Source organism: Salvelinus alpinus, chromosome 9 (genome assembly GCF_045679555.1).
Source record: "Salvelinus alpinus chromosome 9, SLU_Salpinus.1, whole genome shotgun sequence".
In the NCBI taxonomy this organism is placed as follows: Eukaryota; Metazoa; Chordata; class Actinopteri; order Salmoniformes; family Salmonidae; genus Salvelinus; species Salvelinus alpinus.
This window is the reverse complement of record NC_092094.1, coordinates 52675611-52693515: the sequence shown is the minus strand read 5'-3', so window position 1 is coordinate 52693515 and position 17905 is coordinate 52675611. Positions and strand designations below refer to the sequence as shown.

The following is a 17905-nucleotide window of genomic DNA, read 5'->3' as shown; positions in this document are numbered from 1 at the left end:
CTAAATAACTTGCTTTTGAGATACAAAACTTTTAAAGATGCGTAGAAAAGCACACAGCCCTATTCAGCTACAGCCTAATTCAACTGAATATATAGGCTATGAAAGGGAAAGGGAATATTATTACAATACTGTATTGCCTTAATTAAGAGATACTTTTATGGTATTTAAACAGGCTCTATTGAGTGGAAATCCCTCTTAAAACGATCTGCATGGGTAGCTACTTTATGCCATCATGTGGAATAAAACAAGCATTTCTGTAGAAAACCAAAGGCATCATTCTGAGGGAGACTTGTAGGAAGGGCTATTTAGTAGGGGATAATTCAGTGATCCAGACATGAAATGAGGAAATAGCAAGCTTACATGGGTTATCTGATCAAAGTTCACAGGAGTAAATTATGCAAGAGGTGTTTTATATACAGGCCTATGGCAATTCCATTGCAAGATAGATGATTGCATAATATATGATTTTGCAATATAAATGAGCTAGTATTAAAAGACGAAACGCATATGCTACATGACCAAAAGTCGAACATCTCGTCGAACATCTCATTCCAAAATCATGGGCATTAATATGTAGTTGGTCCCCCCTTTGCTGCTATAACAGCCTCCACTCTTCTGGGAAGGCTTTCCACTAGATGTTGGAACATTGCTATGGGGACTTGCTTCCATTCAGCCACAAGAGCATTAGTGAGGTCGGGCACTGATATTGGGCGATTAGGTCTGGCTCGCAGTCGGCGTTCCAATTCATCCCAAAGGTACTCGATGGGGTTGAGGTCAGGGCTCTGTGCAGGCTTGTCAAGTTCTTCCACATCGATCTCGACAACCTTTTTCTGTATGGACCTCGCTTTGTGCACGGGGGCATTGTCATGCTGGAACAGAAAAGGGTATTCCCCAAACTGTTGCCACAAAGTTGGAAGTTGGATGCACAAAATCGTCTAGAATGTCATTGTATGCTGTAGCTTTAAGATTTCCTTTCACTGGCACTAAGGGGACTAGCCTGAACCATGAAAAACAGCCCCAGACCATTATTCCACCTCCACCAAACTTTAGTTGGCACTATGCATTGGGGCAGCAAGCGTTCTCCTGGCATCCGCCAAACCCAGATTCGTCCGTTGGACTGCCAGATGGTGGAGCGTGATTCATCACTCCAGACAACGCGTTTCCACTGCTCCAGAGTCCAATGGCTGCAAGCTTTACAGCACTCCAGTCGACTCTTGGCATTGCGCATGGTGATCTTAGGCTTGTTCAGCCATGGAAACCCATTTCATGAAGCTTCCGACGAACAGTAACAGTTCTTGTGCTGACGTTGCTTCCAGAGGCAGTTTGGAACTCGGTAGTGAGCGTTGCAACCGAGGACAGATGATTTTTACGCCCTACACGCTTCAGCATTCGTCGGTCCTGTTCTGTGAGTTTGTGTGGCTTACCACTTAGCGGCTGAGCTGTTGTTGCTCCTAGACATGTTCACATCACAATAACAGCTCTAGCAGGGCAGACATTTGACGAACTGACTTGTTGGAAAGGTGGCATCCTATGGTGGTGCCACGTTGAGTCACTGATCTCTTCAGAAAGGCAATTCTACTGCCAATGTTTGTCTATGGAGATTGCATGGCTACGTGCTCAATTCTATACACCTGTTAGCGATGGGTGTGGCTGAAATAGCCAAATCTACTAAATATTTGCTGTAACTGCAATAAATAATAATCGTTAAACATAATACAGTACAGAAACAATTGCAATTGAGTTAACATTCATGCCAAACCAATTCTAAAAATGTGTACATTTATACTTTAGAAGTCAATTCTTGTGGCACACTACAGATGTAAAATATATGTAGGATAGTCTCACCTTGTTGCAGTACCCAGGTACTGGATGGCACTGCCTGTTGATGCCTTTGGCTTCCTGGCAGACCTGTGAGAGGCGTGGTGTCTCCTTATCTCCCTTAGATTCTGCCTACCAGAGTACCTGATAAGAGACATCATGACTAAGAATTGACATGCTCCCCTCCCCCCTCCCCCCAATACCATAATATCTAACCTGAATGTATATGTGTGTATATACAGTATATATATATATATATGGCATATTTAACTCCCAATAACCTAATAGTTATCTTATCATGAATGATTATCCCATTATGAAGATTATTTGGGTTTCAGGTAAGGGTAGATATTATGGTATTGTATGCATAGATATACATACACACTGACTGTGCAAAACATAAAGAACACCTGCTCTTTCCATGACAGACTGACCAGGTGAGTCCAGGTGAAAGCTATGATCCTTTATTGATGTGACTTGTTAAATCTACTTCAATTTGTAAGTCGCTCTGGATAAGAGCGTCAGCTAAATGACTTAAATGTAAATGTAAATCAGTGTAGATGAAAGGGAGAAGACCGGTTAAATAAGGATTTTTAAGCCTTGAGACAATTGAGACATGGATTGTGTATGTGTGCCATTCTGAGGGTGAATGGGAAAGACAAAATATTTAATTGCCTTTGAATGGTAGTAGGTGCCAAGTGCACCAGTTTATGTCAAGAACTGCAACGCTGCTGGGTTTTCCACACTCAACAGTTTCCAGTGTGTATCAAGAATGGTCCATCACACAAAGGACATCCAGACAACTTGACACTCTGGGAAGCGTTGGAGTCAACATGGTCCAGCATCACTATGAAACATGACACCTTAAAAATTAATTAACAAAAAAAATGCTCTCTTTCTCTTTCTCGCCTGTCTACACACAATACCCCATAATGACAAAGTGATAACATGTTTTTAAAAATGGTTGCAAATTATTTAAAATTAAATACAATCTCATTGACATAAGTATTGACACCCCTGAGTCAATACTTTGTAGAAGTACCTTTGGCAGCGATCACAGTTGTAAGTCTTTCTGGGTAAGTTTCTAAGATCTTTCCATGCCTGGATTGTGCAACATTTCCCTATTACTATTTTCAAACTTCTTCAAGCTCTATCCAATTGGTTGTTGATCATTGCTAGATAACCATTTTCAGGTCTTGCCATAGATTTTGAGGTAGATTTATGTCAAAACTGCGACTCGGCTACTCATGAACATTCACTGTCTTCTTGCATTAGAAAACCTCCCTGGTCTTTGTGGTTGAATCTGTATTTGAAATTCACTACTCGACTGAGGGACCTTACAGATAATTGTATGTGTGGGTTTCAGAGTCCATGCAATTATGTTCTATCCTATTCTACTGTATCTTAGTCTATGCCGCTCTGACATTGCTCGTCCAAATATTTATATATTCTTAATTCCATTACTTTACTTTAGATTGTGTGTATTGTTAGATATTACTGCCCTGTTAGAGCTAGAAACACAAGCATTTTGCTACACCCGCGATAACATCTGCTTTTTTGTGTTTGTGACAATTAAATTTTATTTGAATAGTTATTGACTCAAGATATTTCAGATAATTAATTTCAAAAAATGTCTAAAAAACATAATTTCATTGATATTATGTGGTAATGTGTGTAGGCCAGTGACAAACACATCTAAAATGTATCAATTTTAAATTCAGGCTGTAACAACAAAATGTGCAAAAAGTCAAGGGGTGTGTACTTTCTGAAGGCACTGTACCACTGATTGTCTGCCGTGTAGGATAATGTGCTTTACAGCTCTGACCTTTGAACAGGATAGGGTGATTTCTGATTTAGACTATCAGGTGCCTTTTATCACATATACTTGCTGATAAGCAAGGACAATAGAGTTGGACAGGAAAAACCTGGACACTTTTAAAGCAGTTAGGTTTACTGCCCGTTCACTGTGTCCAGTCATGAACCAAAACTGTGATAAATAATAACTAGTAGCTTGTTTAAAAAATTGTGACAGGTACAGAAATTAAAACTGGAAATGAACAAAATAAGAGGTTTAAAACATAACAAAACTGGTTTGCATGATCAAGCCTTGCCTGAGAACCAAATTATAAATGTATCTCCCAAACCAGGGGTCATGACTCCATGTGGGGTCAACTGATAAGAAGAAGGGGTTCGCGGGAGAATTTCCAAAATCCTGAAGAAATGTTTTTATGGGTGTGCTTGATTCAGGTAGCGTCAGAGCTTCTCAAAGTCAGGGGGTGTGGTCAACAGTTCACACCTCTTATACAGTACCAGTCAAAAGTTTGGACACACCTACTCATTCCAGTGTTTTTCTTTATTTTGACTATTTTCTACATTTTAGAAAAATAGTGGAGACATCCAAACTATGAAATAACATATGGAATCATGTAATAACCAAAAAAGTGTTAAACAAATCAAAATATATTTTATATTTGAGAATCTTGAAAGTAGCCACCCTTTACCTTGATGACAGCTTTGCACACTCTTGGCATTCTCTCAACCAGCTTCATGAGGAATGATTTTCCAACCAAAGGCTTTGATTGGTTCTGAGTTCTAAACTTGAAAATATGAAGTATCCTTATTCATGTCACTAAGGGTTAGAGGGGAATGTAGAACATTTACATTCCATCAGAATATTTTATTGTTAGACATCAGGGATCATATGGGGAGGAGTGAGAAATTTGGGGCCGAGGTCAGGTCAGATGAAGTGAGGAAGAACAGATATCACAAAGGTTCTGTCTAGCAACAGAGATGTATTGGCTGTTCAGATGTGTTGGAGACATAGGAAAAAGGTTTAAATACCAGTACTTGTGTTAATATGTTCTTTGTCTTACATGCTGACCAGACCGGACACGTGGCATGCGCGAGCGTCGCAAAATAAATTTAGAAATCAATGTTATTCAATTATTGCACCCACACTGCCCGCACGCGCCAACGAGCGTCTGCGACGCCAAGGGCTAAAATAGAAGTCATTCCTATTTCTGACGCAGATCGCGCTGAAAGTCATCTCCTCATTGGTTTATAGAAGCAGGTACCCACGTGCCATCTCCTCATTGGTTATACCCACGTGGGTGATTGAAAGACTAACTTTGTTGCCGGTTGTCGTGGTAATACAATGAAAGTTTAGATGGGATCACCACATAAGTTCAAAGATGAAAAAGCCTGGAAGGAGGAGAGATGACTAGAAACGATTCAGTTGGCCGTTTTATGTGTGGATTAATTGTTGGAGTAGAGGTCCTTGTGCATTTCAGGTAAAATAACAACTCAATGTTTTATATCCCAGGACAAATTAGCTAGCAACAGCCACCTAGCTAAATACGACAAATTAACGTTAGCTAGCAAGTGCAAGCTAGCTAGCTAAATTGCCATACATGTTTAATGCTTTTCGACCTGTCCCCAAATTAATGTAATTGGTTCAGAGTTTGTTTTGATATTTTAACCTGCGTGTCGTGATCGCGTTTGGTGTGGGGGGGCAAAATAAATTTATGCACGATAGCGCACGATGGCGCATGCGCGCAGCCGGTTTGGGTTCCGTGTTATGCAGCTGTATGTGGGTGAATAAACTTGGTTTGAGCTTTACTAAGCATCTGTGAGTTTTTTACTCTGTTAATTTAGAACCTAACAGCTTCTATCTATGTAATTGTCTGCATCATTTCCAATCCCTCATATATTATTGTTCAATAACTATATATACACACTGAACAAAAATAAAAGGAAATCATTCAATTAAAATAAATAAATTAGGCCCTAATTTATGGATTTCACATGACTGGGCAATGGCACAGCCATTGGAGGGCATAGGCCTACTCACTGGAGCCAGGCCCATCCACTGGTGAGCCAGGCCTAGCCAATCAGAATGAGTTTTTCCCAAGGGTTTTATTACATTATTTATTAAAAGGGTTTTATTACAGACATAAATACTCCCTCTTCCTCCTCCCCAGATGATCCCACAGGTGAAGAAGCCATATGTATAGACTGTACTCTATACCATCTACTGCATCTTGCCTATGCCGTTCTGTACCATCACTCATTCATATATCTTTATGTACATATTCTTTATCCCTTTACACTTGCGTGTATAAGGTAGTAGTTGTGGAATTGTTAGGTTAGATTACTTGTTGGTTATTACTGCATTGTCAGAACTAGAAGCACAGGCATTTCGCTACACTCGCATTAACATCTGCTAACCATGTGTATGTGACAAAAAAATAACATTTGATTTGATTTGATATGTGGAGGCCCTGGGCTGGCGTGGTTACACGTGGTCTGCGGTTGTGAGGCTTGTTGAACGTACTGCCGAATTCTCTAAAACAATGTTGGAGGTATAGAGGAGGTAAGGAGGTAAAATTATGCTAACGGTATAGAAATTGACATTCAATTCTCAGCTCTGGTGGACATACCTGCAGCCAGCATGCCAATTGCCTGTCCCCTCAAAACTTAAGGCATCTGTGGCATTATGTTGTGTGACAAAACTGCACATTTTAGAGTTGCCTTTTAAGGTGCACCTGTGTAATGATCATTCTGTTTACTTCGCTTCTTGAAGTGCCTAATGTTAGCAAGGTTTTAACTTTCCTCTTGAGAATTATAATCAGAAGTACAGTCATATAGCTCATTGCAATACTTCACCTCTTCGGGCAAATAGTACACCAAACTAGATCTAGTTGAGCATTCCAGATAATTCCTCCATACCAGCAGAAATGTCCCATCCACATAGTAGGATTTTATATGTGCAGATAGATCAATGTATTTGACCATTACTATAGTCAAGTCTGTGGGTTATGGCATTTCAATATAGATGTTACCATTTTAGTAATCAACTTAGCTAGCTAGTAAAAGTAACTTGATTTTTGTCTTTGAGATGGGCGGACAGAAAACCCAGTGACAACACTCGGGTCTGCAGCTGTCATTTTCCCGTGGGAACATTTACCAGGAAAGGTAGCTCATCCACCATGGCAGAGAGGAAGATCCAGACTGTTGATTGGGAAACAAGAACAAACAATGAGGCATGAGGATTGGTTGTTGAGGGACCATTTGTCACATTGTCCAAGGTGGGTTTGTGTTATGACAAACAGTACATTTTCTGTCCAGATAAAGATGTTGACACAGCACTGACCAAATGTCTCTTTTGTTTTCCAGTCCAACAGGAGTGAATCCCTCAGGCCATCCAGTGCATGGACATCATGTGCCAGTGTGATCCGAGCTCAAGCGTCCACTTGTAGAGACTACAGCAGATCGAGCCTGTGGACGGACAGGTCAGTAACTCATCAAATTTAATACAATATTGTGTACAACAATGAATTTGAAGAGATATCTGTGCAGTATGTTTGTGCATGGTTTTCATGACCTAAGATTGGGCGTCGAGGGACCACTTGTCACGTTGTCAAAAGTTGGTATGTGTTACGATTGGATGGTGATACAGCATTGAAAAATACCTACCACTGGCCAAATGTCTCTTTGTTTTCCAGTCCAACATGAATGCATCCCTCAGACCATCCGGTGCATGGAAATCCTGTGTCAGTCTGATCCAGTTGTGGAGACTACAGCACAAGCCTGTGGATGAACAGGTCAGCAACTCAAAACATGATACAATATTGTGTAAAACAATGATTTGTAGATGCATCTGCATTTTGATGCTTCAGACATGAGGCGTGACATGCCGAACATCAGGCTCACCCCACGGGAAGCAGTACACGATCAACGTCACCTTCAGCAAGGAGCTGTGATGGATGTGATGTCTCTCCCATCCTTAAGCCGGGTGTACACTACACGGTTTTGGCCCCGATTTAGCTGTCCCAGACACGTTTGAGGTTGGAGACAAAATCCTCATGTCGTTGCCTACAAAGGAGCGAGCGGCCATCGCCGACATTCATTTAATGTGAGAGGGTCAGAGACGCAATCTGAGGGCTAACGATCTCGTCTTTGAGCTGTCCCAGACGTCCCAATATTTTTACAAACATGTCGGCACAAGATCTGCACTGCTCTGTAGTGTGAGATGTGCAACGACAAGTTTTGAGAACGGTGATCAGCAGAGAATAATATTGACGAATGCACGGATACGATGACTGAGTTCACCAGGAAGTGTATAGGAAATGTTATACCCACTGTGACTATTTAAACCTACCCAAACCAGAAACCGTGGAGAGATGGCAGCATTCGTGCAAAACGGAATATGGCAGAATACAAATAGTGTAGTTATTCCCTCCGTAAGGCAATCAAACAGGCAAAATGTCAGTACAGAGCCAAAGTGGAGTCACAATTCAACGGTTCAAACACGAGACATATGTGGCAGGGTCTACAGACAATCACGGACTACAAAGAGAAAACCAGCCATCTTGCTTCCAGACAAGCAGTGATGTGCAGACTCAGGACAACTGAGCTTTGGAGAAATATGCAGATGTAAAGAGGATCAAAGAAGTTCATGAATTTATCACTGCTGAAGTGAAAGCCATCCTCTCTTGGGGAATGCTGATTTTTAGTTAGCTTTGTGGCAGTATCAAAAATACGTTTGGGATTGTTCTTATTCATCTCAATTAAGTTGAAAAAAAATAGGATAATCAAGCAGCAGTGAGGGCTTTCGATACTGCATGGTACTGTCTTTCCAAGCTAGTCGGAAGACTTTCAGTTTGGTGGAGCGCCATTTCCGGTCCAATTTTCTGGAAGCTTGCGTCAGGGATCGGGTATTTTCTGTATACCAGGGAGCTAGTTTCTTATGACAAATGTTTTTAGTTTTTAGGGGTGTGACTGCATCTAGGGTATTACGCAAGGTTAAATTTAGTTCCTCAGTTAGGTGGTTAACTGATTTTTGTACTCTGACGTCATTGTGTAGGTGGAGGGAGTCTGGAAGGGCATCTAGGAATCTTTGGGTTGTCTGAGAAATTATAGCACGGCTTTTGATAATCCTTGATCCTATAGAGATGGCAACAGTCATTTTATTCAGTTGGGTTTTGACAGGAGTCTTTGGTGACGTTTCAGATCGTGACATTACGGAGGTGGTGTCACGCCCTGACCTTAGAGAGCCTTTTTATGTCTCTATTTGGTTTGGTCAGTGTGTGATTTGGGGTGGGCATTCTATGTTCTGTTTTCTAGGTTTGTGTATTTCTATGTTTTGGCCGGGTATGGTTCTCAATCAGGGACAGCTGTCCATCGTTGTCTCTGATTGGGAATCATACTTAGGCAGCCTTTTTCCCTTGTGTCATTGTGGGAAGTTATCTGCTTCATGATTGTTTATTTTGTTTCTTGTTTTGTTGGCGACATTTTAAAATAAAATAAAATGTACGCTCACGACGCTGCACTTTGGTCCAGTTCTTTCAACGACCGTGACAGGTGGCTTTTTTTGGTGTGAGCATGCTTTGGTGTGGAGACATGGAGAGAGTCTTTAACAGGGGTTCCTCCAGAGCAAGTGAGCATGCGGGGGCCAAGGCTTGGAGATTTCCTGGGGGTTGTGGTGGTGGGAGTGGGTGGAGAAAAGTGGTCAGGAGGTGGTGTGGAACAAGAAGAGGGGGGTTTCTGGGGACCATCAGGGAGGTCCTGCTCATCCTTAACAGGTTTGTTGAACTTTCCCATAAGCCATTCGGAAGACCTCTGACATTCACTTTTCTCTGGCGTTGTTTCAGCGCCACCCACAGCAGAATTTTCTGTAATCCTAGACAGAGACACTTGTGGGGAATTTCTGTTCGTTCTCTGCACTACTTTTGCTGGAGTCATAAAAATAACCTGTTTGCTTCTAGGACTCTTGAGCAGACTGAAGAACTTGTTGGGTGTGTTCATCAACAGCCATGGAGAGCTTCGGGTGAAAAGAAGAGGCGATTCCGGCACCTTGAAGGGTGCGCTCGTCTCTGTAACTCTGGGTTTCTGTGGAGATGGAGATGGTGACCAGGTGACACTCTTCCTGGGCGTTCTGGAGCAGGGTGGGCTCTGTAGCTGGCAAGCTCCGGAGGGAGAAAGTGAATCTAGTAAGGTCTTGACCGGGGGTCCTCAGGATGCCCTTCAGAGGGGACTCCTTTTGGGGCGTTTCCAATACCAGGCTCCTCCTGGCTGGGGATCTGAAGGGGCTACATCTCAGGGCCACGCAGCCCTGCCCGTGAGATGGCCCTGCCACCGGGCTGTCTGTGACCGAGTAGCCCTGGACCCTGTAGGGTCTTGGTTGTTATGGGGTTCTGAGGGCTTCTGGGTGTCTTGTTCCCTTTCGCAAACCTACCGTCTCCACCAGGCGACTTAGGAGTTTGGAAAACCAATCAAGTATTTCCAATAAGTATCGCAAACTAATCGGCATTGTTATTCTTTGCTTGGGAAAAAAACAATATGATATATGACAACTGAAGAGGTTCAACAAGATGGACCAGTTACCTTGAAGACATGGACAGCTGCCTCCGGCTGGACCTGGTAGCAGGAGACTGAGTGGCTCCAAATAAAAGACGTACCGGAGACCGTACTGATCGCAGGTTTACCGCACCTACAGCATTTGAACGATCAAATTGTCAATATGTGTCAGTTGAAAGACTCCACAGAATAGTGAACAGTAATAACTGTAGTGATACACCTGTAATAATGGTGTTTAGTCCACATACCTATTTTGCTGTCGCTGAGTAGGAGCTGGGAGGAGAGAGCTCTGTCCAGGTTGCTGGAGCTCAGAAATGTCTGTTTCATATCCACTCTTAGCAGCAGTCACTGACCTGGGGGCTTCACTGGCGACTCCTCAACGATGCACTCCTCTGTCGGGACAGACCTGACAAATCAAACAGTCAGAACATTTCAAATGTCCCCACAGTGTACTGCTACCAATTCAGTTACAGTAATAACTTCTCCTAAACAAATACATGTTAAACTCATATAACACAAACTTATTTTGCCTTGCCATACAAAAGGGATTGAATACTTTCAGCTTTCATTTTGCATTAATTTGAAAAAATGTGTGTCAACTTAATCTATTTTAAAGTAAGGCTGTGAAACAACACAGCGTGGAAAAAGTAAAGGGCCTACATGGATAGGGCTAAATTTAAATTATTCTTACAGAAGAAATATGAAAAGAATATGCTGGATACGTTCAGTAACATGATATGAATTTCCCCTGGACAATGCGGGGTAGGTGCAACATAAGAAAAAAATATATACCACGGTTTGAGTGAGAGGAGTAACTGTTGTCTCCAAGTGGCCACACACCTCTGCAAATGGTGCACAGTTCCGAAGTCATTTCGATGCACTTTGATGACTCAAAGGAGAGTCTTCAACTATAAGGTGCTTTTCTTAGCTCTCCTAGCTGTGCCGTTGAGGATCTAAAGCAAGCACACTTATAGTTGTTTAGGTTGGAACACAGCCCTGCATCCCGCCATCACACAATTATTGCAGTGTTAAGCGTTCGCAATGCAATTCAGGGAAACTGATCGTCATTTTGGTGAGAATAGAAAGAAGTCATGAGTGTATTCAGGTGCTAGTTGTCTTCACAATAGACAATAGTCTCATTTTGTTCAGAACAACGCAGGGTATAACGACTTGTCATCTTGTAACTGTACATCAAACATAGTGATCAGAAACATTGACACTGTTTATGACATGGGTTTTATTCTATGGAAATGTGTGCATTTGTGCACATTTGGACTCAAGTGTTTGGCTTTTATGACATCAAAGCGGTATTTATTACAGTCCTCAATGTCTCATCTTTCAAAATACAGTCTTCTTAATTTATAGCATTTCACTCACTCAGACAACAGAACATTTGCAAAAGTTGCCCAATTAGTGGGAGGTATGGGGGCAACTTCTTATCGCGCGAGGTGCTCAAGGTCAGAACAGCTGTCAGTCAAAACCCATACAGGGCTGTGAAGCGCAGAGCCAGAGCTCTGACGTCATGTACAGCATGTTACTGTACAGCCACTGTGTTCCAATTTAGGCATTTATCAGTGTCCAAATCTGCCATTTTTAACTGAATACAGGTATGAGTGGTTTTAAAAAATCACATGTCCAACTCACCTGCCCATCTTTTGCCTGTGCAGCAGGCGATTGGACACCTGCTTGTGAAGTGGCGTCTCCATCACCTTATTGGTCCGGAGGGCATGTCGATCTAAAAGGGCAGATTTTCTCTGGGTCACAGTGCTAACAAAACCTTTTCCCTTGTTACTGATGCTATGAGCTCTTGGAATGCTGAAGTATCAGGGAATACATACTGCCGAATAATTAAGTATCAGAGTGTCTCTTTACCGCCACCTTCTGTCGTCTGGGGGTGTTTGCGCTTTAGTCCCTCCACAGCCAAGACAGACAGGCTCCTGGGCATCTTGGCCTTCTTGGAGGGGCAAATGGTCTCCTGGTTGAACAAATTCCTCCTGAACTTTGTGACCTCTATGGACCAAATAAAGTTGTATTGAATTGGACTATCACAGTATGATGATCTAATAGAGGAGTTGGAGGATGGCATTGAAATAACTTACCTTGTGCAGCCTGCACAGCAACACAGAGCCTTGGCCTGTTCATAGGACACACAGAGAGCAATATATGGGTGATTACTAAGTTCATACTGTCTAGCCAGACAGGACTGTGAATGAAGCCATATTGTTTCTGATGTAATACTATTGAAGCAATATTTTATTTTATCTGACTTTACAGCTGTTACAGAATACAAAATAAAATCCTGTGTTAGCTCACCGCTCTGATGGACATCCTTGGCATCTCTATCTGGCGGAGACTCTGGGATGCTTCTGTCATGCTCTGATGGTGAGTCGACTTCCCACTCCTAAAACACAACAGAGGTTCGTTAAAGAGGGCTATATCAAATAACATTTTATTTGTCACATACACATGTTTAGCAGATGTTATTGCGGGTGTAGTGAAATGCTTGTGTTTCTAGCTCCAACTGTGCATTAATATCTAGAAGTGTACTAACAACAACAAACACACATTCGTGCACTTCACCAAGGAAACACTTGGAACGGTCATTCTGTAAAATCCACACAGCTGCACCCCGGCAGATAACACCTAGGTGAATGAGCAGAATGTCCCTTTTGTACCAGGCAACTCCCCTTCTCTTGCTGGCGGAGCGGTCGCGTAGCTCGTGAGGTTTGCTCCCCGCAGGCGGAGGCCATGCTGAGGGCCGCAGAGAGGGGAGGCGAGGAGGGAGAGATGCTCTCCATGGTCATTGACTCGTCGCTGAAGAGGTCAGAGGGCAGCACGGCTGACAGGGCGGCGGGCAGCTGGGTTTTTTTCTTCAACAAGCAGGACACACGGGATATACTGCTAACACTCGACAAGGCCAACATCCCCGTTATTGGCAAGAGGAAGAGACGCAGGGACAGAGGACACAGAGCGGGGTGCCTCGTAAGGATCCGCAGAAGGCGAGTGGGAAAGCTGCCGTTACCGTCAATATTACTCACCAACGTGCGATCATTGGACAATAAATTAGACGAGGTACGATCATGAATATCCTACCAACGGGACATCAAAAACTGTAATATCTTATGTTTCACGGAATTGTGGCTAAATGATGACATGGATATTCAGCTAGCGGGATATACACTGCACCGGCAAGATAGAACAGCACATTCCGGACAAGGGGGGGGGGCGGTCTGTGCACAAAATCTATGGGAGTCTATAGATTTTGCTCACCTGAAGTAGAGTATCTTATGATGAACTGCAGACCACACTATTTGCCAAGAGAGTTTCCAGCTATACCTTTCGTGGCTGTTTATTTACCACCAAAGACGGATGCTGGCACTAAGACCGCACCCTGTATAAGGAAATAAGCAAAAAGGAAACCTAAATGACTACAGACCCGTAGCACTCACGTCCGTAGCCATGAAGTGCTTTGAAAGGCTGGTAATGGCTCACATCAACACCATTATCCCAGAAACCCTAGACCCACTCAAATTTGCATACCGTCCTAACAGATCCACAGATGATGCAATCGCTATTGCACTCCACACTGCTCTTTCCCACCTGGACTAAAGGAACACCTACGTGAGAATGCTATTCATTGACTACAGCTCAGTGTTCAACACCACAGTACCCTCAAAGCTCATCACTAAGCTAAGGATCCTGGGTCTAAACACCTCCCTCTGCACTGGATCCTGGACTTGGGTTGCCCCCAGGTGGTGAGGGTAGGTAGCAACACATCTGCCACGCTGATCCTCAACACTGAAGCCCCTCAGGGGTGCGTGCTCAGTCCCCTCCTGAGCTTCATGAAATGGGTTTCCATGGCTGAGCAGCTGCACACAAGCCCAAGACCACCATGTGCAATGCCAAGTATTGGCTGGAGTGGTGTAAAGCTCGCCGCCATTGGACTCTGGAGCAGTGGAAACACATTCTCTGGAGTGATGAATCACGCTTCACCAACCATCTGGCTGTCCGACAGACGAATCTGGGTTTGGCGGATGCCAGGAGAATGCTACCTGCCCGAATGCATAGGGCCTACTGTAAAGTTTGGTGGAGGTGGAATAATGGTCTGGGGCTGATTTGAGTGGTTCTAAACCCCTTAGTTTCAGTGGGAAAATCTTAACGCTACAGCATACAATGACATTCTAGATGATTCTGTGCTTCCAACATTGTGGCAACAGTTTTGGGAAGGCCCTTTCCTGTTTCAGCATAACAATGCCCCAAGGCACAAAATGAGGTCCATGCAGAAATGGTTTGTTGAGATCGGTGTGAAAGAACTTGACTGGCCAGCACAGAGCCCTGACCTCAACCCCATCGAACACCTTTGGAATGAATTGGAACACCGACAACATCAGTGCCCGACCTCACTAATGCTCTTGTGGCTGAATGGAAACAAGTCCCCGCAGCATCTAGTGGAAAGCCTTCCCAGAAGATTGGACGCTTTTAAAGCAGCGAAGGGGGACCAACTCCATATTAATGCCCATGATTTTGGAATGAGATGTTTGACGAGCAAGTGTCCACATACTTTTAGTCATGTAGCGTATTTACTGTGCGAGTGCGTGATATGGGGGTAGGAGACAACGTTTATTTCGACATTACAAAGAAAATATTTTATAAACAACATTAGCACTAAGCCATGCTGTTGGAAAACCACATCAGTGTCCGACTTCCGGTTGTCGCAGATGCACTTCCCCCGACTTCAATCCTCGACTTTCGTCTACAGTTGGTTGATTTTACCTTACCACTCAAATGAGCCAATTCACATTCAATGGAAGGTAAGCGAGATAAGCGGTCTGTGTCGACCACTGAGCGACGCGAGCATGGGCGAGGGAGCTGAATAGGACGAGACTAAAGCTGGGGAAATCTGAGCTTTATGCAAATCCTCTGCAATATCGCGAAGTGAGTGACCAATCGATGCTCCCATGGCTATTGGATTAGCTGACAATGGCTGTTGATACGTTGCACTATCTAACTTGCTTGTTAGCACCCACACGAGGGCGACGCTAGCGTGGCTAGGAAAGTGCCACTTGTATAGTGTGAACGCTCTGTCAGTGCGCACTGGAGCAGCGCTAGTATCGATGACGTCGTCACATCATGCAGAAACATGACAGACCATTGGATGAAAATACATTTTTTATCTTTGGCCGAAGTGTGATGGATAAAAAGATTGGCCTTGAAGACAATTACTTGAATAATTCAATGGATATTTTTGGCACAAAGATGATAACGAAAGCTTCTTTTCTTGATGGGGCTTGTCTTTTTGGGCTCGCTGTCAGCTAAACTGCAGTATCGAAAGTGTCCTCTGAGCACAATAGAAAGCGTGTTTCTAGACCAGAACCCTGGGGCCTTGGGTGAGATCAGGTGGGAACATTCTAGCCAATGATCTTTTGTAGAAAACATACTGTATCAATACATTCGTTACAACCTAAGCATTATGTAACTTCGATTTTAGTAAATAAGCCTCACCTTTTAAATAGAAAATTCCACACTCTCTCATTAGCACCCACACAAAAACTCCTCACGTGGTCTGGTTAGTCTGCTTAATCTGCATGGAAAGATTTTAGGGCGGAGTCGACCCTCTCGCTTCACCTCTTCCTCTCTGATTGTGCTCAATCTGTTTTCTCCTTTACTTTACTTTAAATTTTACCCCCTTTTCTCCCCAATTTTCATGGTATCCAATCGCTAGTAATTACTATCTTGTCTCATCGCTACAACTCCCGTACGGGCTCGGGAGAGACGAAGGTCGAAAGCCATGCGTCCTCCGAAGCACAACCCAACCAAGCCGCACTGCTTCTTAACACAGCCGCCTCCAACCCGGAAGCCAGCCGCACCAATGTGTCGAAGGAAACACCGTGCACCTGGCCCCCTCGGTTAGCGCGCACTGCGCCCGGCCCGCCACAGGAGTCGCTGGAGCGCGATGAGACAAGGATATCCCTACCGGCCAAACCCTCCCTAACCCGGACGACGCTAGGCCAATTGTGCGTTGCCCCACGGACCTCCCGGTCGCGGCCGGCTGCGACAGAGCGCGAACCCAGAGACTCTGGTGGCGCAGCTGGCGCTGCGATGCAGTGCCCTAGACCACTGCGCCACCCGGGAGGCCCCAAAGGTTTCATATTTGACTAGTTGATGTCACAGGGAATTTCAGTAAGTCAATTTAAATGAATTTGTATAAAAATAAGTAATAATAAAACCAATCCGGAAACCAGCCACACCAATGTGTCGGAGGAAACACTGTTCAACTAGCGACCGGGGTCAGCCTGCAAGCACCCGGCCCGCCACAAAGAGTTGCTAGAGCCAAGTAAAGCCCCCCGGGCCAAACCCTCCCCTAACAATTGTGCGCCGTCCTATGGGACTCACGGCCACAGCCGGTTGTGGCACAGCCCGGGAATAAACCCAGGTCTCTAGTAACGCCTCTAGCACTGCGATGCAGTGCCTTTGACCGCTGCACCACTCGGGAGGCCCCAAGCGTTTATAGCTTTATTGGTTAGAGGTAAGTCAGGTCCCGTACTTTTAACAAAAGTGGATATGCACCAATCTTTGTCTGAGACATTTATTTCCCAGACCCTTTAGACAGTCATACAACGGTTTAACCTTATCTTTATCAAATGATCCGTAAAGGGACCACTCTGAACATTTATATTTTTTATTTAACTTTTATTTAACTAGGCAAGCCAGTTAAGAACAAATTGTTATTTACAATGACGGCCTACACCGACACTGAGACAATTGTGCGGCGCCCTATGGGACTCCCAATCACGGCCGGTTGTGATACATCCTGTAATTAAACCAGGGTGTCTGTAGTGACGCCTCTAGCACTGAGATGCAGTGCGCCACTCAGGAGCCCCATGAGCCACTCGGGAGCCCCATTTCTCTGAATAATTTGTACACCACTTACGTACGTCTACGTGTGGGTATGCAAGTTGTATATACATTTTTTTCCATTGTTACTTCATCAAATCTCTAATAACTCATTATACTATACATACGTTGTTACTTCATCAAATCTCTAATAACTCATTATACTATACATACGTTGTTACTTTATCAAATCTCTAGTAACCCATTTTACAGCATATTCGGTAATAGTACTCTCTCTTTTCAGATCTTCACATCACACAGAATCCCTATATAACATTATCAATTAAAAACGTAGGTATTCACACCCACACCACCAGCAACGATCACAGTGCAGCCAGCCCGAGAGGTACACATATCATGTTCTTGAGGAAATCTCAGTACTCCCAGACACTACAGTAGTCCCAGAGACTACAGTGGTCCCAGACTACAGTGGTCCCAGACCACATGGAAAATTCCCAGAAATGCCTATAGACAGCTGTCAGTGGGGCTTCTCTACCCTCACTCAGTAGTCTTAGACTACTCTAGCCTCCCAGAGACTATGGTACCTTTCTACTAGTCCCAGATTGTGAGCCGTTCTCCCCTCAGCAGCTTCCACTGCTATAGACTCTATAGTCTTGCAGCTTCCCATACATATAGAATAGCACCTTGTGCTCGATAACGCCTCGTTTGAGAGTGTTTGAGTGTGAGTCCATGAGTATTAGCAGTAGCGAATGAGAGTGTCTTCCTATTGGGAAGAAAACATCCTAGTTGAAGGAAACAGATATGAAGACTAGTGAAAGTAACAAAGTGAATGGTAATCTTAGTGGCTTTCAGATAGCACTCTAATAATGCCATA

The 17905-nt window shown here is 43.8% G+C and overlaps 1 protein-coding gene across 1 annotated transcript; it reads right to left on the bottom strand.

The window, feature by feature from the left end:
* Positions 1-4152: 4152 nt before the first annotated feature.
* LOC139530338 (treslin-like) lies at positions 4153-15833 on the bottom strand. The gene is made up of 10 exons (XM_071326638.1): positions 15679-15833; positions 12490-12577; positions 12276-12310; positions 12049-12186; positions 11821-11911; positions 10425-10582; positions 10204-10309; positions 7294-7407; positions 6971-7095; positions 4153-6828 (listed from the first exon to the last, which is right to left on the bottom strand). Exons 4-6 carry the CDS (start codon positions 12119-12121, stop codon positions 10522-10524), a joined length of 225 nt encoding a protein of 74 aa, XP_071182739.1. The 5' UTR covers positions 12122-12186; positions 12276-12310; positions 12490-12577; positions 15679-15833; the 3' UTR covers positions 4153-6828; positions 6971-7095; positions 7294-7407; positions 10204-10309; positions 10425-10521.
* Positions 15834-17905: the final 2072 nt, after the last annotated feature.